Raw genomic sequence first — 14841 nt, 5'->3', positions numbered from 1 at the left:
AGCAGCATTCGTGAACAAAGTTCTTGCTCCAGTACTTGTATAAGGTCTCATACTAAGTAATACAACCATGGGAAGCCATTAGTGGGTACTGTTAAGAAAGAAGTCATGTGTGTGAAATAGCTGAGTACGCTCAGGTAATCACAGAAAGAAGCTGCTGCTAAGTCATTCAGGACTTCTTCTCCAAGTGCTGTTCCCAGTGTGAAAAATGGGAAACAGAAATTATTTTCAAAGACTTGGTGCATAGGTTTCAATAAAATACACTCTCTTACTTTCACAGGCCAGACCAGACTGCTTGAGCAGGGGGGTCTCTCAACAGTAAGCAGCCAGTTGGACAAAACTCAGAAAGAAAATCTAGGAGCAGGAAAGGAGGTCAAAAAAGGAGGAAGTGATATTAAAACCATTAAAATATTGTTGCTAAGCATTTTTAAGTACACTTCATGTAGAAGTGAGCTCCTCCTACGGGCATATGCCCACAAGAGTTTGGTATTTTCTGTAGCGTAGCTTGGGCACTGTGGTGTGGATTAGCACTTTGCGCTTCCATTTCATCTGATTATACAGCTGCTTTGGAGAAGGACAAAGCAGGCTCAACCCTTTCCTAATACAGCACATTTTCTGTTCTCCCCTGCCCAGCCATCCTCCCAGTACCAACTTTGCCCATATCCAATCCCTTGATGTGGGCTGCAGCAAGGCGGCAGCATCTTTTCTCTCCAGGCTGGTCCTAGAAGCAAAACTGTCATGTGAGTGAGGGCAGTTTCTGCTTCCTTCTTCACAGGGATGCACACCCAAGCTCTCATCTTCCCTCTGTGTAGCAACAGGACTGGATCTACTCATTGCCTCTTTTGATCATAGAGGGCCCATATTTAAGGCTTTAAAAAAGGGCAGGAGAAACAATGAAATGATATGACAAGAGGGAACAAAAGTCATTGTCATCTCCCATCAGCTATCAAGATGCTTTGAAGCATGAGATTTGATTATCCCAGTCATAACAATGCCTAATAATACTGCAGGATAGTAACAAGGCTCATAAATCAGTATTAAAAGACAAAAACCTTTTTAGAGATCCTTTGTTCCCCCCAAGGAATAAAATCCAACTGTCCATACCAGAAGCTCACCTTTGGTTCTATCTCATGACTCTTTCCATGTCATAAACCATTATGACTGATGTGGCTCTGCAAGGCAAATTTAGGCCAAAATATCTCACTTCACGTATAGCATCCTGTCTCCAGGGCCACTAAATGATGTTCGTGGTGACACCTGCACAACTCATTTGTGGATTTATGCAGCTCTAAATGGCTCTATAATGTTACTAGGTTGTTTTCCAGGCTTGGATGAATTGAGGCTACAATGCCTATGAAGATCCATAAGGTTCCAACAACCAGGACATCACTTGCCACTTTGGATTTTGCAATGGTTTCTATTGCGTGAACTGTTTCTTCATGTTGAGGAAACTTAGCAGCTGAGAGTGTCACTCATGACACCTACATGAATGATGTCATTCTGGGAACTCCTCTCTGCTTCTGCGTCCGTTGACTTCAATCAGCAGTTTTCAGGTTCCCTGGTGACAGCGTTTAAAGACTATTCCACTGTGTAAAACCAATGGTTATTTTTTAATCCAGCCTCAGATTCACAGTCATTCAATACAATTTTTCTTTAATCGTTACAATACATTAAGTTTTAAACAACAACTCAATTCTCTCTGAAAAAAAAAAAAAAAAAAATCTGTTCCTTCTCGCCAGGGGAAATCTTTTGTTTGCCAGACTGAAACACAGGTCCTGCAGCTTTCAAAGGTAAGACTTTGAACTTGCAGAAACAGTTCTGCTTTTTGATCCACCTGTGACACAAGGAGTCTATGAAAAGTTACATCAGCAGCCATCAAAGATGGCAGGAAAGCTCCTCAACCTGTGCAACTCAGAACTCCTGCTGCTTCCCCATCTGCTTCTGCTCAGCCGCACGACCACGCCAGGCTGGATGCACTTTCCATGGGGGAGCTCCAGTGGAAGTGTTTCTCATAGCAAATTGGAGAGGGATAACGCCATTTGCATTGTACCACCAGACCTACCCTCACACAAAGCTGGGCTTTCTTGTTTGGAACTTATAGTTTCCCTATGAAAACTTCTGTTCTGAACAGAACTTCTCAATTTGACTCTTGGTAGTCGTTTTCTGTAATACAGAAAGCATGAAATAGCAGCAGCCTGACTTCAAATTTGGCAGTAAGTTAGAGTCTCCTTCCATTCCTCAACATCTAATTCAAGCTACTTAGTGCTGTAATGTGTAACATATGACCTCTTTGCAAGCCCTAGTTTTACTGCTCATTAGTCTACATACCTTAACAAGATTTTCAGTGACCCTAAGGGTAATAGTCCACTTTTCTTGGAAAGATACTTACCTTCCAGCGTGAGTGCTTGTCAGTAACATTAGCTAGATTGGAATGAGAAATCGCAGAGTTCAGAGCTATTCAAAATGAGGATAGGGGTAGCAATATCCCAGTTTGTCCTTTTTCTACCCTGTAAAAACAGAGAGTGCTATTACATTTTTTTTTTTTTTTTTTCCTGCTACTGGTGTACTCACAGCTTCCAATGAGGATTTAGGTTCTGCTGTGCTAAGACAGCCCTCAGGAACAAACAGCCTAAGCAGTTGTGACAGGCAAAGGAAGCACTTTTAGTCCCGTTTTTCAGATATAAAAGCAGAATGTATAGACTTGCCTGCAATCATGCAGGAAACCAAGGGCAGAACAGCACCTTGAACTCAGGCCTCTGATTGTCAGATCTGCGTTTTCATCACACTCCTGAGCATACGTATTTGTCTTTGAACTAGTACAGGGGGATATAATACTGCACCAGAGGCGGGCGAGTGCTAGCTCACAGAGCTATTTCTGCAAAGCAGTTCCAAGCGCACTGAATGCAGAGCTCTCCGAATGCTTTGCAGTCAGCTCTGTGCAGCATGTCATCCAGGCGTGGAATTCACTGCCATAAGAGGATGTTGAGTCAAAGGCTGTAGCTGAGTTTCTTGAAGGGCTGAAAAACAGCCTGGTTTGTTCAGGCAGCAGGACTGCCTTTCTTTTTTGGAGGGGTTTAGCTTGTACAGGGTCTGGGGCTGCTGGGTCCAAGGCTGGGTGCTGATGCTGAGCTGCAAAACTGTCAGGCAGAAGATGAGTGATTGTGATTTTCACTAGGAGAAGACTCTTTATTTAGTGTTTTGACTGCTTTGCCCAGGAGTGGCAGAGACTTTTCTCTTGCTCAGAACTTCACCAGAAGTTTCTCACAAAACTTTCAGCATATGTGACGCTCACTGGGAAAAAAAAAAAAAAAAAGCCTATACCAGGCTAGACAGGAAATCTGTTTCTTTTTCCTTGCACTTTTGTTTCCACCAGGGCTGGTGAATACAGAATGCAAAGTAGCTGTGATTACACCACAGCTAAGGCGGGAGGATTTCAGAATGGTTTGTACTCTAGCAAAAAACCCCAAACCACACCACCATCAAAACCCCCCACCCAAAACAACAAAACCTGCGGGTAAATAAGGGGAAGGGAAGAAGAGACAGAAACTGTCCGTGAGGTCAGGTGATTAAGTATTTTTGGACTGCCAAGGTGGTGATCTTAAGTGAAGATAATGTATTATGCAGTGGAAAGCTAATGAGACCAGGTCTGTTAAACATGGACTTGGTGTTACTTAGCTCTGGAGTGCTTCAAATTACACAGGCCCAGGTTGTATTTGATCACCTCTCCCGCTTTGACAAAGTGAGCAGCGGGCTTTTATATAATGTACATGATGATATACTGTAGGGAACAATCCTGCACTGGCAGGGGAGGGAAGCTGATGACATAATGGGTCTTCTCCATCTCGAAGTTATGTGATTCATCAATTAAATGAATTCAGTGGGATAAAGCAGCATGAAAGGGCAATTTCCCTGTAAGACGCTGCCTGCCGATTAACTCTTCCCTCCCAACTCCGGCCACACCGCTCGGGATCCAGCCCCCAGCCCCCTCGCCCCGGCGGCTCCGGGACCCCGGGCAGTGCCGTTCCGGGCCGGCCTAGCACCCGGTGCCCCGCAGGCGCATCCTCCGCGGCTGCAGCACCGCGCTCCGGGCGTGGGGCGGGGGGGAACACGGCGGGGGGACAGGGTGGGGGGTGCGGGTGCGGCGGTGGGCCGGCGCCCAGCCGGGCAGCGGGACGAGGAGGAGGGGGGGTCGGGCGGGGCGAAAACCGACGACCCGCTGCCCCTCTGCGCGGCGGGGGCAGCCGCTCCGCGCACCTGCCCGGGCCGCTTGTGCACCTCCTTTTCCCCGGGGGAGCCGCCCGCCAGCCCCGCTGCCCACCGCGGTGTCCCGGCCGCGGGAGGGGGAAGCCGGGGCCGGGACCGGGGGGGGGCGCCTGGACCCGGAGGGGAGGCGGGGGGGGCTCGGGACCGCCGCCTGCATTGCGTCGGGGGCGCGGCGGTGAGGGCGGCCGGCCCGGGGGGCAACTAGCCTCCCCCCCCCCCCTCCTCCCATCCCCTCCTTTCCCCTCCTCCCTCCGGGCCCGTCCCCCGCCCTCCCGCTCCCCCCGAGCTGCACCAAACAGCTCTCAGGTTTCTGCTGATACCGCAGCGTCGAGAAATGGCTCGAGTTTGCTCCTTGCTCTTATGCATTCAGCAGCCCTCTGGCTCCTGCCACACGCGTCCAGCTCCTGCCTCCTCCTCCTCCTCCTCCTCCTCCTTCTCCTCCTCCTCCTCCTCCTCCTCCTCCTCCTGCTGCTGCTGCCGCCGGGACGAGCCAAGACCGACCCCGGGGATGCGGCTGCAGGACTGCGGCGCTCTCCCATTTCCCCAGCCGCCGCTGCCCAGCGCCCGGCTCCTTTACCAGCTATCTTAAGAGAACAGGAGAGCCAGCAGCTATCTAGGACCCCTTGATTTTATTTACTAACTCAAGCCTTTTGAAAAAGGTACTTTGCACTCTTTCCCCCCCACCCCCCACCCCCCACTGCGGTTCTCGGCAGAAACTAATTAAACCCACTCGCCCTTGGTGCAGCCTAAGACAGTGTATGAATATTTCAGTGTCTCGCAGGCAGCCCTGTAAAGCGATCGCTGTATTATTAAGAGGGGCGCAAGAAGAGGAGGAGGAGGAGGAGGAGGAGGAGGAGGAGGAGGAGGAGGAGGAGGAGGGTTGAGTTTGCCGCTGCGGTTTTGTTTTGGTTTGGTTTTTTTGGATGCTGCTGCAAGGCGACTTGACGCATTCCGGCACTGGCTCCTACTCCTAACCAGCGCATCTCACTCGGAGCAGGTAAGGAAAAGCCCCTTCTCTCCCCCCGTGCTGTTGTACTCTATTTTGGACAGTTTGTGTCTGGGATGTCGAGATCCCTCCCCTCGTCTTTCTCTCTCTCAGTTGTCTTTAGCTGCTGCAAAGCAAGAGAGGAGATGCTTTGCCCCCCCCCCCCCCCCCCCCCCAATTGGTGTGATGAAGTTGTCGGTGCTCAGCTAAGTCTCCACCATCTGTGCAGTGGGGAGCGTGGCGGTCAGGACCCCTTATCGCAGGGGCTGACCCCGCTGAAGTTGCCTGGGAAGCCCTCCCGATGCTCTCAGGGCACTGCAGGGTCCACATCGGGCCCTTCCTTGCCGTGGAGGCCCCGGTGCGTGTCCGGGGATGTGTGGGAACGCGCAGGGCTCCGCATGTGCTGCCGTAGTGGGCAGAGCGGGATGTTCTTGCTGGTGTGAAAGCCAATCCATTGCGCCTGAGCGTGTGTGTGTTGTGGGGCTTGGGGGCTGGTTTATTATGTTTCTCTCCTCCCTGGCAGCCTCCATCCTGCAAGTGAGCTTTATGCCTTCAAAAGCAGAGTGTCTCCATCCCTCCCTCCCCAGCGCACGAGAGGACCGGGGCAGTGGGGGGGGGGGGGGGGGGGGGGAGGAGGGAGGGGAAAGGCGATGGAAATTTGCTGAGTTGGCATTGCAAGGACTCGCCTCCCAGCCGCCCCGTGATTTATTTATTTATTTATCTATTTATTTATTTATTTGTGTGTGTGTGTGTGTGTGTGTGTGTGTGTGGTAACTTCGTGACAGCAGCCGCGGCGATGGTCGAGTCGGCGAGAAAAGTGGACCGATCGAGTTAAAGGCAAAAGGAGACGGCTGGGGAGGGGACCCCAGCCTGGGGGTGCACTCCATAAGACGTTCAGCCTCCCGGCTTGGGGGACAGGACCCCTCACCTTACCTGCCCTCTTCCCCCCCTAAAGGTACTTCTTCCCTCTTTCTTCACGCCCCCCCCCCCCCCCCCCCATCATCCCTGATGCCTCTCCCTTCGTCCCACCTCTCCCTTCCCCTGTTGGATATTTCCATCCTTTAGGCTTCTCGCCCACCCCTTCCTCAAGCTCTCCCTCCCGACTCATCATCCTTCCCTGCAGACTCTGAGCCTCCCCCCCCCACCCCGCTCCCCCTCCTCCCCCTCCCCTGAACTGCCCTGGGGCTCTCTGCTCTCCTCCATCCTCCTCCCCCCTCTCAAGTCCCTCTCCCTCGCTTCTCCTCCCCTGCCCCTGGGTCCCCCTTCCCGTGTGCCACCATGACAGTGATGGCTGGAGAGAACATGGATGAGACTTCTGCGCTACCTGGCCACCCCCAGGATAGCTACCAGCCCGCTGCCCATGATGACCATGAGTGCTGTGAGCGTGTAGTGATAAACATTGCTGGACTACGCTTTGAGACGCAGCTGAAGACCTTAGCCCAGTTCCCCAACACTCTGCTGGGGAACCCCAAGAAGCGCATGCGGTACTTTGACCCCTTGCGCAATGAGTACTTCTTTGACCGGAATCGGCCCAGCTTTGATGCCATCCTCTACTACTATCAGTCTGGGGGGCGGCTTCGCCGGCCGGTCAATGTGCCCTTGGACATGTTCTCTGAGGAGATCAAATTTTATGAGCTGGGTGAGGAGGCCATGGAGAAGTTCCGGGAAGATGAAGGATTCATCAAAGATGAGGAGAGACCCTTGCCGGAGGGGGAGTACCAGCGCCAAGTATGGCTCCTCTTTGAATACCCAGAGAGCTCTGGGCCTGCAAGGGTCATTGCAATAGTCTCTGTCATGGTGATCCTCATCTCCATCGTGATCTTCTGCCTAGAGACATTACCCGAGCTGAAGGAGGACAAGGAGTACACAGTGCATCGCACTGACAACACCACCCAGGTCTACAAATCCAACATCTTCACAGATCCCTTCTTTGTTGTGGAGACCCTGTGCATCATCTGGTTCTCCTTTGAGCTGGTGGTGCGCTTCTTTGCTTGCCCCAGCAAGACTGAATTCTTCAAGAATATCATGAACTTCATTGACATTGTGGCCATCATCCCTTACTTCATCACCCTGGGCACCGAGATGGCCGAGCGGGAGGGGACTCAGAAAGGAGAGCAGGCCACCTCCTTGGCCATCCTGAGAGTCATCAGACTGGTAAGAGTCTTTCGAATCTTCAAACTCTCCCGGCACTCTAAGGGCCTCCAGATTTTGGGACAGACCCTCAAAGCAAGTATGAGAGAGCTAGGTTTACTAATCTTCTTCCTCTTCATTGGGGTGATCTTGTTCTCTAGTGCGGTATATTTTGCTGAGGCTGAAGAACCTGAGTCTCATTTCACAAGTATCCCTGATGCTTTCTGGTGGGCGGTGGTATCCATGACCACTGTGGGCTATGGTGACATGTACCCTGTGACAATTGGAGGCAAAATCGTAGGCTCCTTGTGTGCCATCGCTGGTGTGCTGACAATTGCCCTGCCTGTACCTGTCATCGTGTCCAACTTCAACTACTTCTACCACCGAGAAACAGAAGGGGAAGAACAGGCTCAGTTACTTCACGTTAGCTCCCCTAATTTAGCATCTGACAGTGATCTCAGTCGCCGCAGCTCCTCCACAATCAGCAAATCTGAGTACATGGAAATCGAAGAGGATATGAATAATAGCATAGACAATTTTAGAGAGGCTAATCTCAGAACTGGCAACTGCACTGTAGCCAACCAAAACTGCGTTAATAAAAGCAAGCTGCTGACTGATGTGTAAACAAAAAAACCAAAATCCCCACTCACAGCTTGAAGACTTTAGTGACACAGTCACACTTTGTAGATGCTTTACTGATAGTCTTTGAATGCTTTATTTACCTCGTAAATGCATTGTTGCATTGCGAATTTTTGCTCAGCGATAAAGAAGCTTCCAGGATCCATGAAAGATAAGATTTTGTTTATTTTTAACAGGCATTTTCCACCTGGTAAATGATAACCATTTGAACTAGTTTAGTTTTAAGCTGTATGACGCTAGACCTAAACTTTTCCTCTCCCATCTCCCTTTTTTTTTTTGGATGAAGTTAACTTAAAACTAAGCAAGACAGTTTTTAGAGCTATAAAGCATATGCATGGATTCCAGTAAAAATATTCTGCAAAACTGCACAGTTGCAAGAAAGTGCATCAGATAATAATAATTAAAAAAAATAAGATTAGCAAAAACCTGCAGCAAGCATTTGCCGTGGTTTTTATGAAGGAGCGCCAATTTTCCTTCCGCCCCCTATGTGAAAGATTACATACTTCCAATCTACAGATCCACACAGCACCTTATTAAAAACATACTTAAGCCTGGTCTCTTTTGCTGTCCATAGAAGAACTATTGTAAAAGGAAAATAACAAACAAAACTGAAGACAAAACATCTGCAATGCTGCTAAGTTCTCTTACGTGCAGATGATTTAAACACACTTTTCCTTTTCCCTGTCCAGAACTGGATACAAAACTTTAAGCCCCTCTGTTGCAAGATAGCACAATGGAGTTTAATATAAGCATGTTTGAATTTGATACTATTTATTTTATAATCGCATGCCTGAAACGTTACCTCAGACAATAGCGGATAAGCTTTCGTTTGAACTGAATCTTCTAAAAATAGGTCCTTTATCTCTCTTTTTTCTTTTCTTTTCTTTTTCTTTTTGATTTGCATTCACCAGAAGTGCACTCCTTAATTTATTAAATCGTTGACTAGTAATTTAAAGTACTGTATTTAAGTGCGTATGTTAGTCAAATGGGAACAATAACTTTTGGAGATCAAAGCATGTTCAAATATTCAGCATTATGGCCTATTTGATTAAGGTGTAACTTGAATTAATTAATGCATGAATTCAATAATAATAATAATAACGATGATAATAATAATAACAATAAAAACAAAATTAAAAAAAGTGCTTGATAGACCAAGGGCCTGAACGAACTGATTAGAGAAACCTGGTTGTTTTCCTGCATTGCTCAGGGAAATGCGTTGGCTTTTGTCCAGGTGTTGTCGGAAAGGAACATATCCCATCCCTTAAAGGGAAAGCTATATGGAAAATTAAGAAGTCGAGTTATATATAGCAACACCTAAAACCTAATATCCTTTATAGTTGAAAGGTGCAGATGCATGCTTTTTGGTGCATTCTCAGAATGTAAATGAAACTTATCTATTATATGCATCCAAATTGCAGCAGCTGGTTTCTTTTGCAGTCATTAGTTGATTCCCCTAAAACTCACTGAAGAGACTCAACAGATTGATTTAGATAGTTGCGCAGTGCCTTTATCTTACATCCCCTAAATTGCTGAAAGTGCCTCCAGGAACTGAGCTGATCAGAGACAGCGAAGGAAAGGGCAAGGCACCAACACACTGTCAGGAGAGTTCTGTGCTGCCTCCGGGCACAGCACAGAAGCAGGTAGAGAAAGAAAGAAAAAGAAAGAAAGAAAGGGCAAGTGTGAGTGAGAGGGACGCAGAAGAGGCGGGCAGAGACCACCAGCGCCCATGGGATACCTTCCTTCCCCAGCCAGTCCGATGCTGCAGGGCTCAGCATTTGCTTCTGCAAAATATCTCATGGTTGTGTTTATGCAAGACTTCGAGTTTCCCTAGGTTGTTTATAGAGGCATCGCTGCCATCATTGTATCTGCCCATCCTTTCCCTCTGAGATGGCTTTTTGGCAGCCTGTTCCAGCACAGCAGGACGCAGGAGGAACTAGGGACCAGTATGAACTGTGGCATCGCCCTGTCAGGCAACTAGGCTGCAGGGCTGTGCTTTTCTTTCCCTTGGATTCCCCAGCAAGTAGGGGAGAGAGGATTTCCAGTGCCCTCCCACCCCTGCCTCCCCCATCCCCTTTTGACAGTCTGTCAGATCTTAAATCCTATCACAGATCCTTTGAGCCATATTTTTCTTTCTGGCCCCTAACCTTACACTACTTCCACCATCATCTGGTGAGGGAAACAACACTAGGAGAAGGTATCTTCTGCAATATGCCAGCCTTGACTGCTAGGCCCTGGAAGATAATAACCTTTGATGTGAACTAATGTAGGCACTAATCTTTATTTTTTAAATGGAGAAAGTTGAGGATCTTCATTCTGCACTTAGCATGTGGCCAACTGCTGTTGAACACTTCTCCTTCCACATTGTACAGATCCTTCCTTCCTCTATCTTTCAGATATGTGTATATATGTGTATAAATATATATATTTGTGTCTGCACATATGTGTATCACACACCTATGCAGACACACGTATATATAAAATCAAGGCACTTAGAGTTAAAAAACAACCCTAACTCTGCAGTTACGCACAAGCCTGACCTGCCAGGTTTCTAGAAAGACTTGACTTTATTTCTCACTGTGTGGCTTCTGTGAATCTTAACGATGAGAAAGCGATCCAGAACTGAGGGAGCTCTAACTCCTGGAAGAAATGCAAAGCATCAGATAAAACAGGGCATTACATCCTCTAGGTAGATATCGTAAAGCTTCCTTCCTGTCCCCTGCTCATGCCCCTGCCCATCATACACCTCTCTCCCCATTAAATTCTGGTGGTCCTGATCTTCCCAAACTCTTGAATCCGAGGATGTGACTTCTCATGTCAAAATAGACTTGAATGCTGCACTCAGCTTATAAAACAACCAACTGACTAAACTAAACAGCAATAATCAATTCAGTGCTGTGGGACTGACGATCAGAAAGTAGCATCTGGGAGATGAGGCCTCACTTCGGTAACTTCTGCCACAGTTGGGTATGCACACCTTAGTTTAATGAGCAGAATGATAATCATTCTGCATGCGTAAAGAGAAAAGTGCTGCATGCAGCGATTCTTTGTCAGGAGACTGGGATGGATCATTAGGACTTGGGGTGGTTTGGGGAGCCTGAATATTGTTTTGTCCATTTATAGCTCACTGCAAAGGATCTCAATACATATGGAGTACAGGAATTAACCTCATGTAGCATAGGCATGTGTTTTCGACAAGTTTGACACAAAAAAATAGCAACCACAAAAAAGAAAGCTCTTACTCCCTTTACACAGGAGTGCTGAAATGTCTTTGTGGGCCTGAAGGTGCACTTAACAAACTGCCTGTTCTTACCAGTAAGCATCCCTTTCTTTCTTTCTTCCTTTCCTTTTTATTTTTTTTTCTCCCCGTCTTGGCATATGTTTCTTTTTGCCACACATGAGCTCTATGAGGTTGTTTATGTCAGTGAAAGAGGACTGGAGATGAGCTGATGGCCAACTTAGTGCATCTCTGAAAGTCAAGAGACCTTCACTCATTTGGTAGGGACCTCTCAGAAGTGATGCCCATGTTATGCTGGACAGAGAAACCAGTAGATATGGCGGTCTTAGTTGGGCTGCAGTTTGATGAAGAAAGGCAGCTATTCCAGCATAAGGAGTCACTACCCAAGTCTCCTTTACCAGCCACTGCTCTATGCCTCTCTGTCCTTCTTAGTTGTCCCCATACAGCTTTTTCTTCATCCACTCAGTGAAGGGGATGAGGGAACTTACCTGGTGTGAGCAAGGCAGCAGTGCACTGCAGTGCAGAGGCAGGAATGAAGTGGAGAGGCAGTGGGCAGGAATCCCATAGGCTGGTATCGCTGCCAAAATTCCCCATCTGGTCCTACCATACTTAGCTATAGAGCACTAGTGAGCAGGCAGAGGAGCAAGGGGGAGAGTGAAAATGGAAGGCTCTGTACTCCCTTCCTTCACAGAACTGAGAGGTTGCCGCCAGACTGCCAAGAGCTCCAATCCTCTGTGTGGCAACTCCAGCAGAGGCGATGAACTGGATTTACTTGTCTTCACGAGGAAGTTAGCGTGCAGTAAGCCAGGGTGTGAGTTCACAGCATCCTAGCAAAACCCATGCAGATTCCCTGCATGGAGCCTCTTAAGCCTAATCTCCACTGGGGAAATCAGGAAAGCTAATCTGAATTAATGAAAGGTGTGCATTTAAAGTAGATTTGTTAAACTGCATTGAAGCCCAGCATGGACATTCTGTTGCAGTATAAAAGCAACCTTAATCTGATTTGGAGCCATTTTTTTTGGAAGGAAAGTAAGCTGAATTGAATTAAGGCTGCTTTAATTCTGAACACAATGGGGCTTAATGCAGTTTACCTCATCTGCCTCACAAGTTCATTCAGATGGATAAGCCTTTAGTAATCATTAAATGTAATGGAACTGACACTACTTTGCAGGGGGTGGCTGGGCAGAGTGTGGCCATGTGCTACGAAACTCAGAATGTGAGTGCTGGAAATTCACAGCCTGGCTTACTGAGGGCTAACATGTTGATCCTGGCAACAATTCTAGTGATTTCCTTCCCTTGTTCCTGGTTTACACATTTGCAGGTGTGAGGAGAATCAATCTTGCTGCCTTCTGGGAAGTAGGCAATGATCATGGCCTAAGGAAATTAATTTCCACTTACAAAGTCTCTAACTGTGCACGTGCTTAACCTGATGTACTGTTGATCACGTGGACAAGCACTTGAAAGACAGTATGAAGCACTTGAGACAGGACAAAATTCAGCAAAAGTCCTTGTTTTCATCAGATTTTGCCCAACTAGAGATTTCAGGGATCAGACCCTTCTTAGCAAATCAGCTGTGTATCATTTATTAGAGGCTGAACTGGCCCCAATCAACAATTGGAGCAGTGGCAACTTTTACTGACAAATTTTTTACTAAGGGACAATTGTTTCCATTAGTCAGAAGTACAGAAAGTTTGTTTCTCATATGAGAGAGCCTAAGCCCAAGTGTAACATAAAAACCTGCTTATTTTTAAATGCGAGGAACTGAGGGCAAGTTTCTCTTTTCCATAGTTCACACTTGGACAGTGCAGTTTCTTACATGCACATGTATCAACTGAAATAAAATGAGCACTAGGACAGGAACATCTGTATTTTGTTAGAAAAAGGTGGGAAGTTGTATTTTAGAATAAGATCTTCTGCATACATATGTAACATATGGAGAGAATATATTCCTTTCCAAATATTAGCTGGATAACTGTTTTTAGAGGGGTGCCATTCTGGATTAATTAATTTCCCCTAATGTGAAGAGGGAAGTACTGCAGCTTTTCCAGGAACGGTCTGATCCTGTAGGTTTTCAGCAGCCTGATGCCACTGATCGTCACCGTAATGTCAGACTCGCAGGAATGCAGAACCAGCTCCAAAGTGTGCTTTACCCTCCCTAGCCACAGAGCTGGATGGAATTGGAAAGCTGTCCTTGCAATTGGACAACACGGCAAGTTTGTTCCAGACCTGCCTATCGCAAGTCTGAAACAGGCTCCTTTTCTGAGATGCTTTAACCAGGGACCTACATTTCAATTTTGGTTGGACGTATTTCAGGCTGAGTTTCTTTTTCTGTTTTCTGTTGTTCTGGCTTTACTTAATCAGGTGTAGAGAATTTATTTTTCCTGAAATGCTTATCAAGTATTCTTAAAGGTGTCAGTATTCGTATCTGCAAAAATGAAACTTCAGGGTGTTCTACTGTTTCACTCAGAACAGGTGAACTTGCCACCGGTGAGGTCAACAATTTATGCTGTCAAGGCATAGCATGCTTTGATATTTTCAAAGGAAATAAAATGAAACTGAGGTCTTAACTGAAATTTGTCTCAAAGTATCTGTTAATATCTATGTAATTCTGTATATTTCACCTGTTCACAGGCTCTAGCAAATGTCACTACAAGTTATAAAAAAAAAAAATCATCTTCCATTTCTAGTTTCTATAATAAAATGAAGACGTTGCATTCAGTTCCTTTAGGTGCATCAGTCTTTGATCCATGTTATTGTTTCAGTGACATTTCTATAATGTAATTGGGATCAAATGTATATTTTACTTTTGTACAAAAGTAAAAATGATATTTTTATGACTAAATTCAGCAAACCCTTACCTATAACCTGCTAAGATGAAATCTTTTTTTCCTTTCCTTTACATGTAAACCATTGTTTTTGCAGTATGTCAGTTTGAAATGAATAAATAACAGCTGTCACTAGAACTGTATACGACCTCTCAGACATACCTCTGATTTTGAAGATCAGATATTACCAATGTGAAATATATAAACTGAATAGTCTCCATATGAAAGTGCACCATCAGGGCAACAAACCATTTAAGCTGACACAGCTGTACTTATTTCCACCATTTACAAATCGCTTACACTTTGGGTCAAGTATGTACTTCATTGTCACATTACAGCTCATTTTACTTCCAGTAGTGAAATCGTTTGACTTTTACCATTTTTAGAACATCTAATGTTATGAGTTCTTGAACTATTTGAAATGCATAGTTTTCATCTATGCAATTTTACCTGCTTCTGTACTTGTTCATCTGTTCATACTTGGCATCAATTAAAGATAATTTTTAAGGATCTTACCCAGGATTATTCTGTCTGGTTATTTTCTGGAGTCTGGTTTCTCTGCTGTCACTACCGGCCAGTTCTATCTGAAATGAATGGTTGCTTCATTGATGGTTTTCTTATTGAATGGTATAATAAATGGCAATGTAGTGAGTGGGAAATGTGACTGTGGGCTTTGAGAGGCTTGTAAATGTCAACTCAAGCTTTACAGTACAATTAATCCAAGGGTTTAGCTTCCATAGGCTTTGGATCTAGCCTTGAGCGAG

At 46.3% G+C, this 14841-nt stretch overlaps 1 protein-coding gene across 1 annotated transcript; it reads left to right on the top strand.

Moving 5' to 3' along the window:
• Positions 1-6498: 6498 nt before the first annotated feature.
• Positions 6499-14592, top strand: KCNA1 (potassium voltage-gated channel subfamily A member 1). Its single transcript, XM_074825706.1, has one exon. It carries the CDS (start codon positions 6524-6526, stop codon positions 7997-7999), a length of 1476 nt encoding a protein of 491 aa, XP_074681807.1. The 5' UTR covers positions 6499-6523; the 3' UTR covers positions 8000-14592.
• The last annotated feature ends 249 nt before the right edge of the window (positions 14593-14841 follow it).

The sequence above is a fragment of the Strix aluco genome, chromosome 5 (assembly GCF_031877795.1).
Source record: "Strix aluco isolate bStrAlu1 chromosome 5, bStrAlu1.hap1, whole genome shotgun sequence".
NCBI lineage: Eukaryota > Metazoa > Chordata > Aves > Strigiformes > Strigidae > Strix > Strix aluco.
This window is presented reverse-complemented; position numbering and strand designations above follow the sequence as displayed.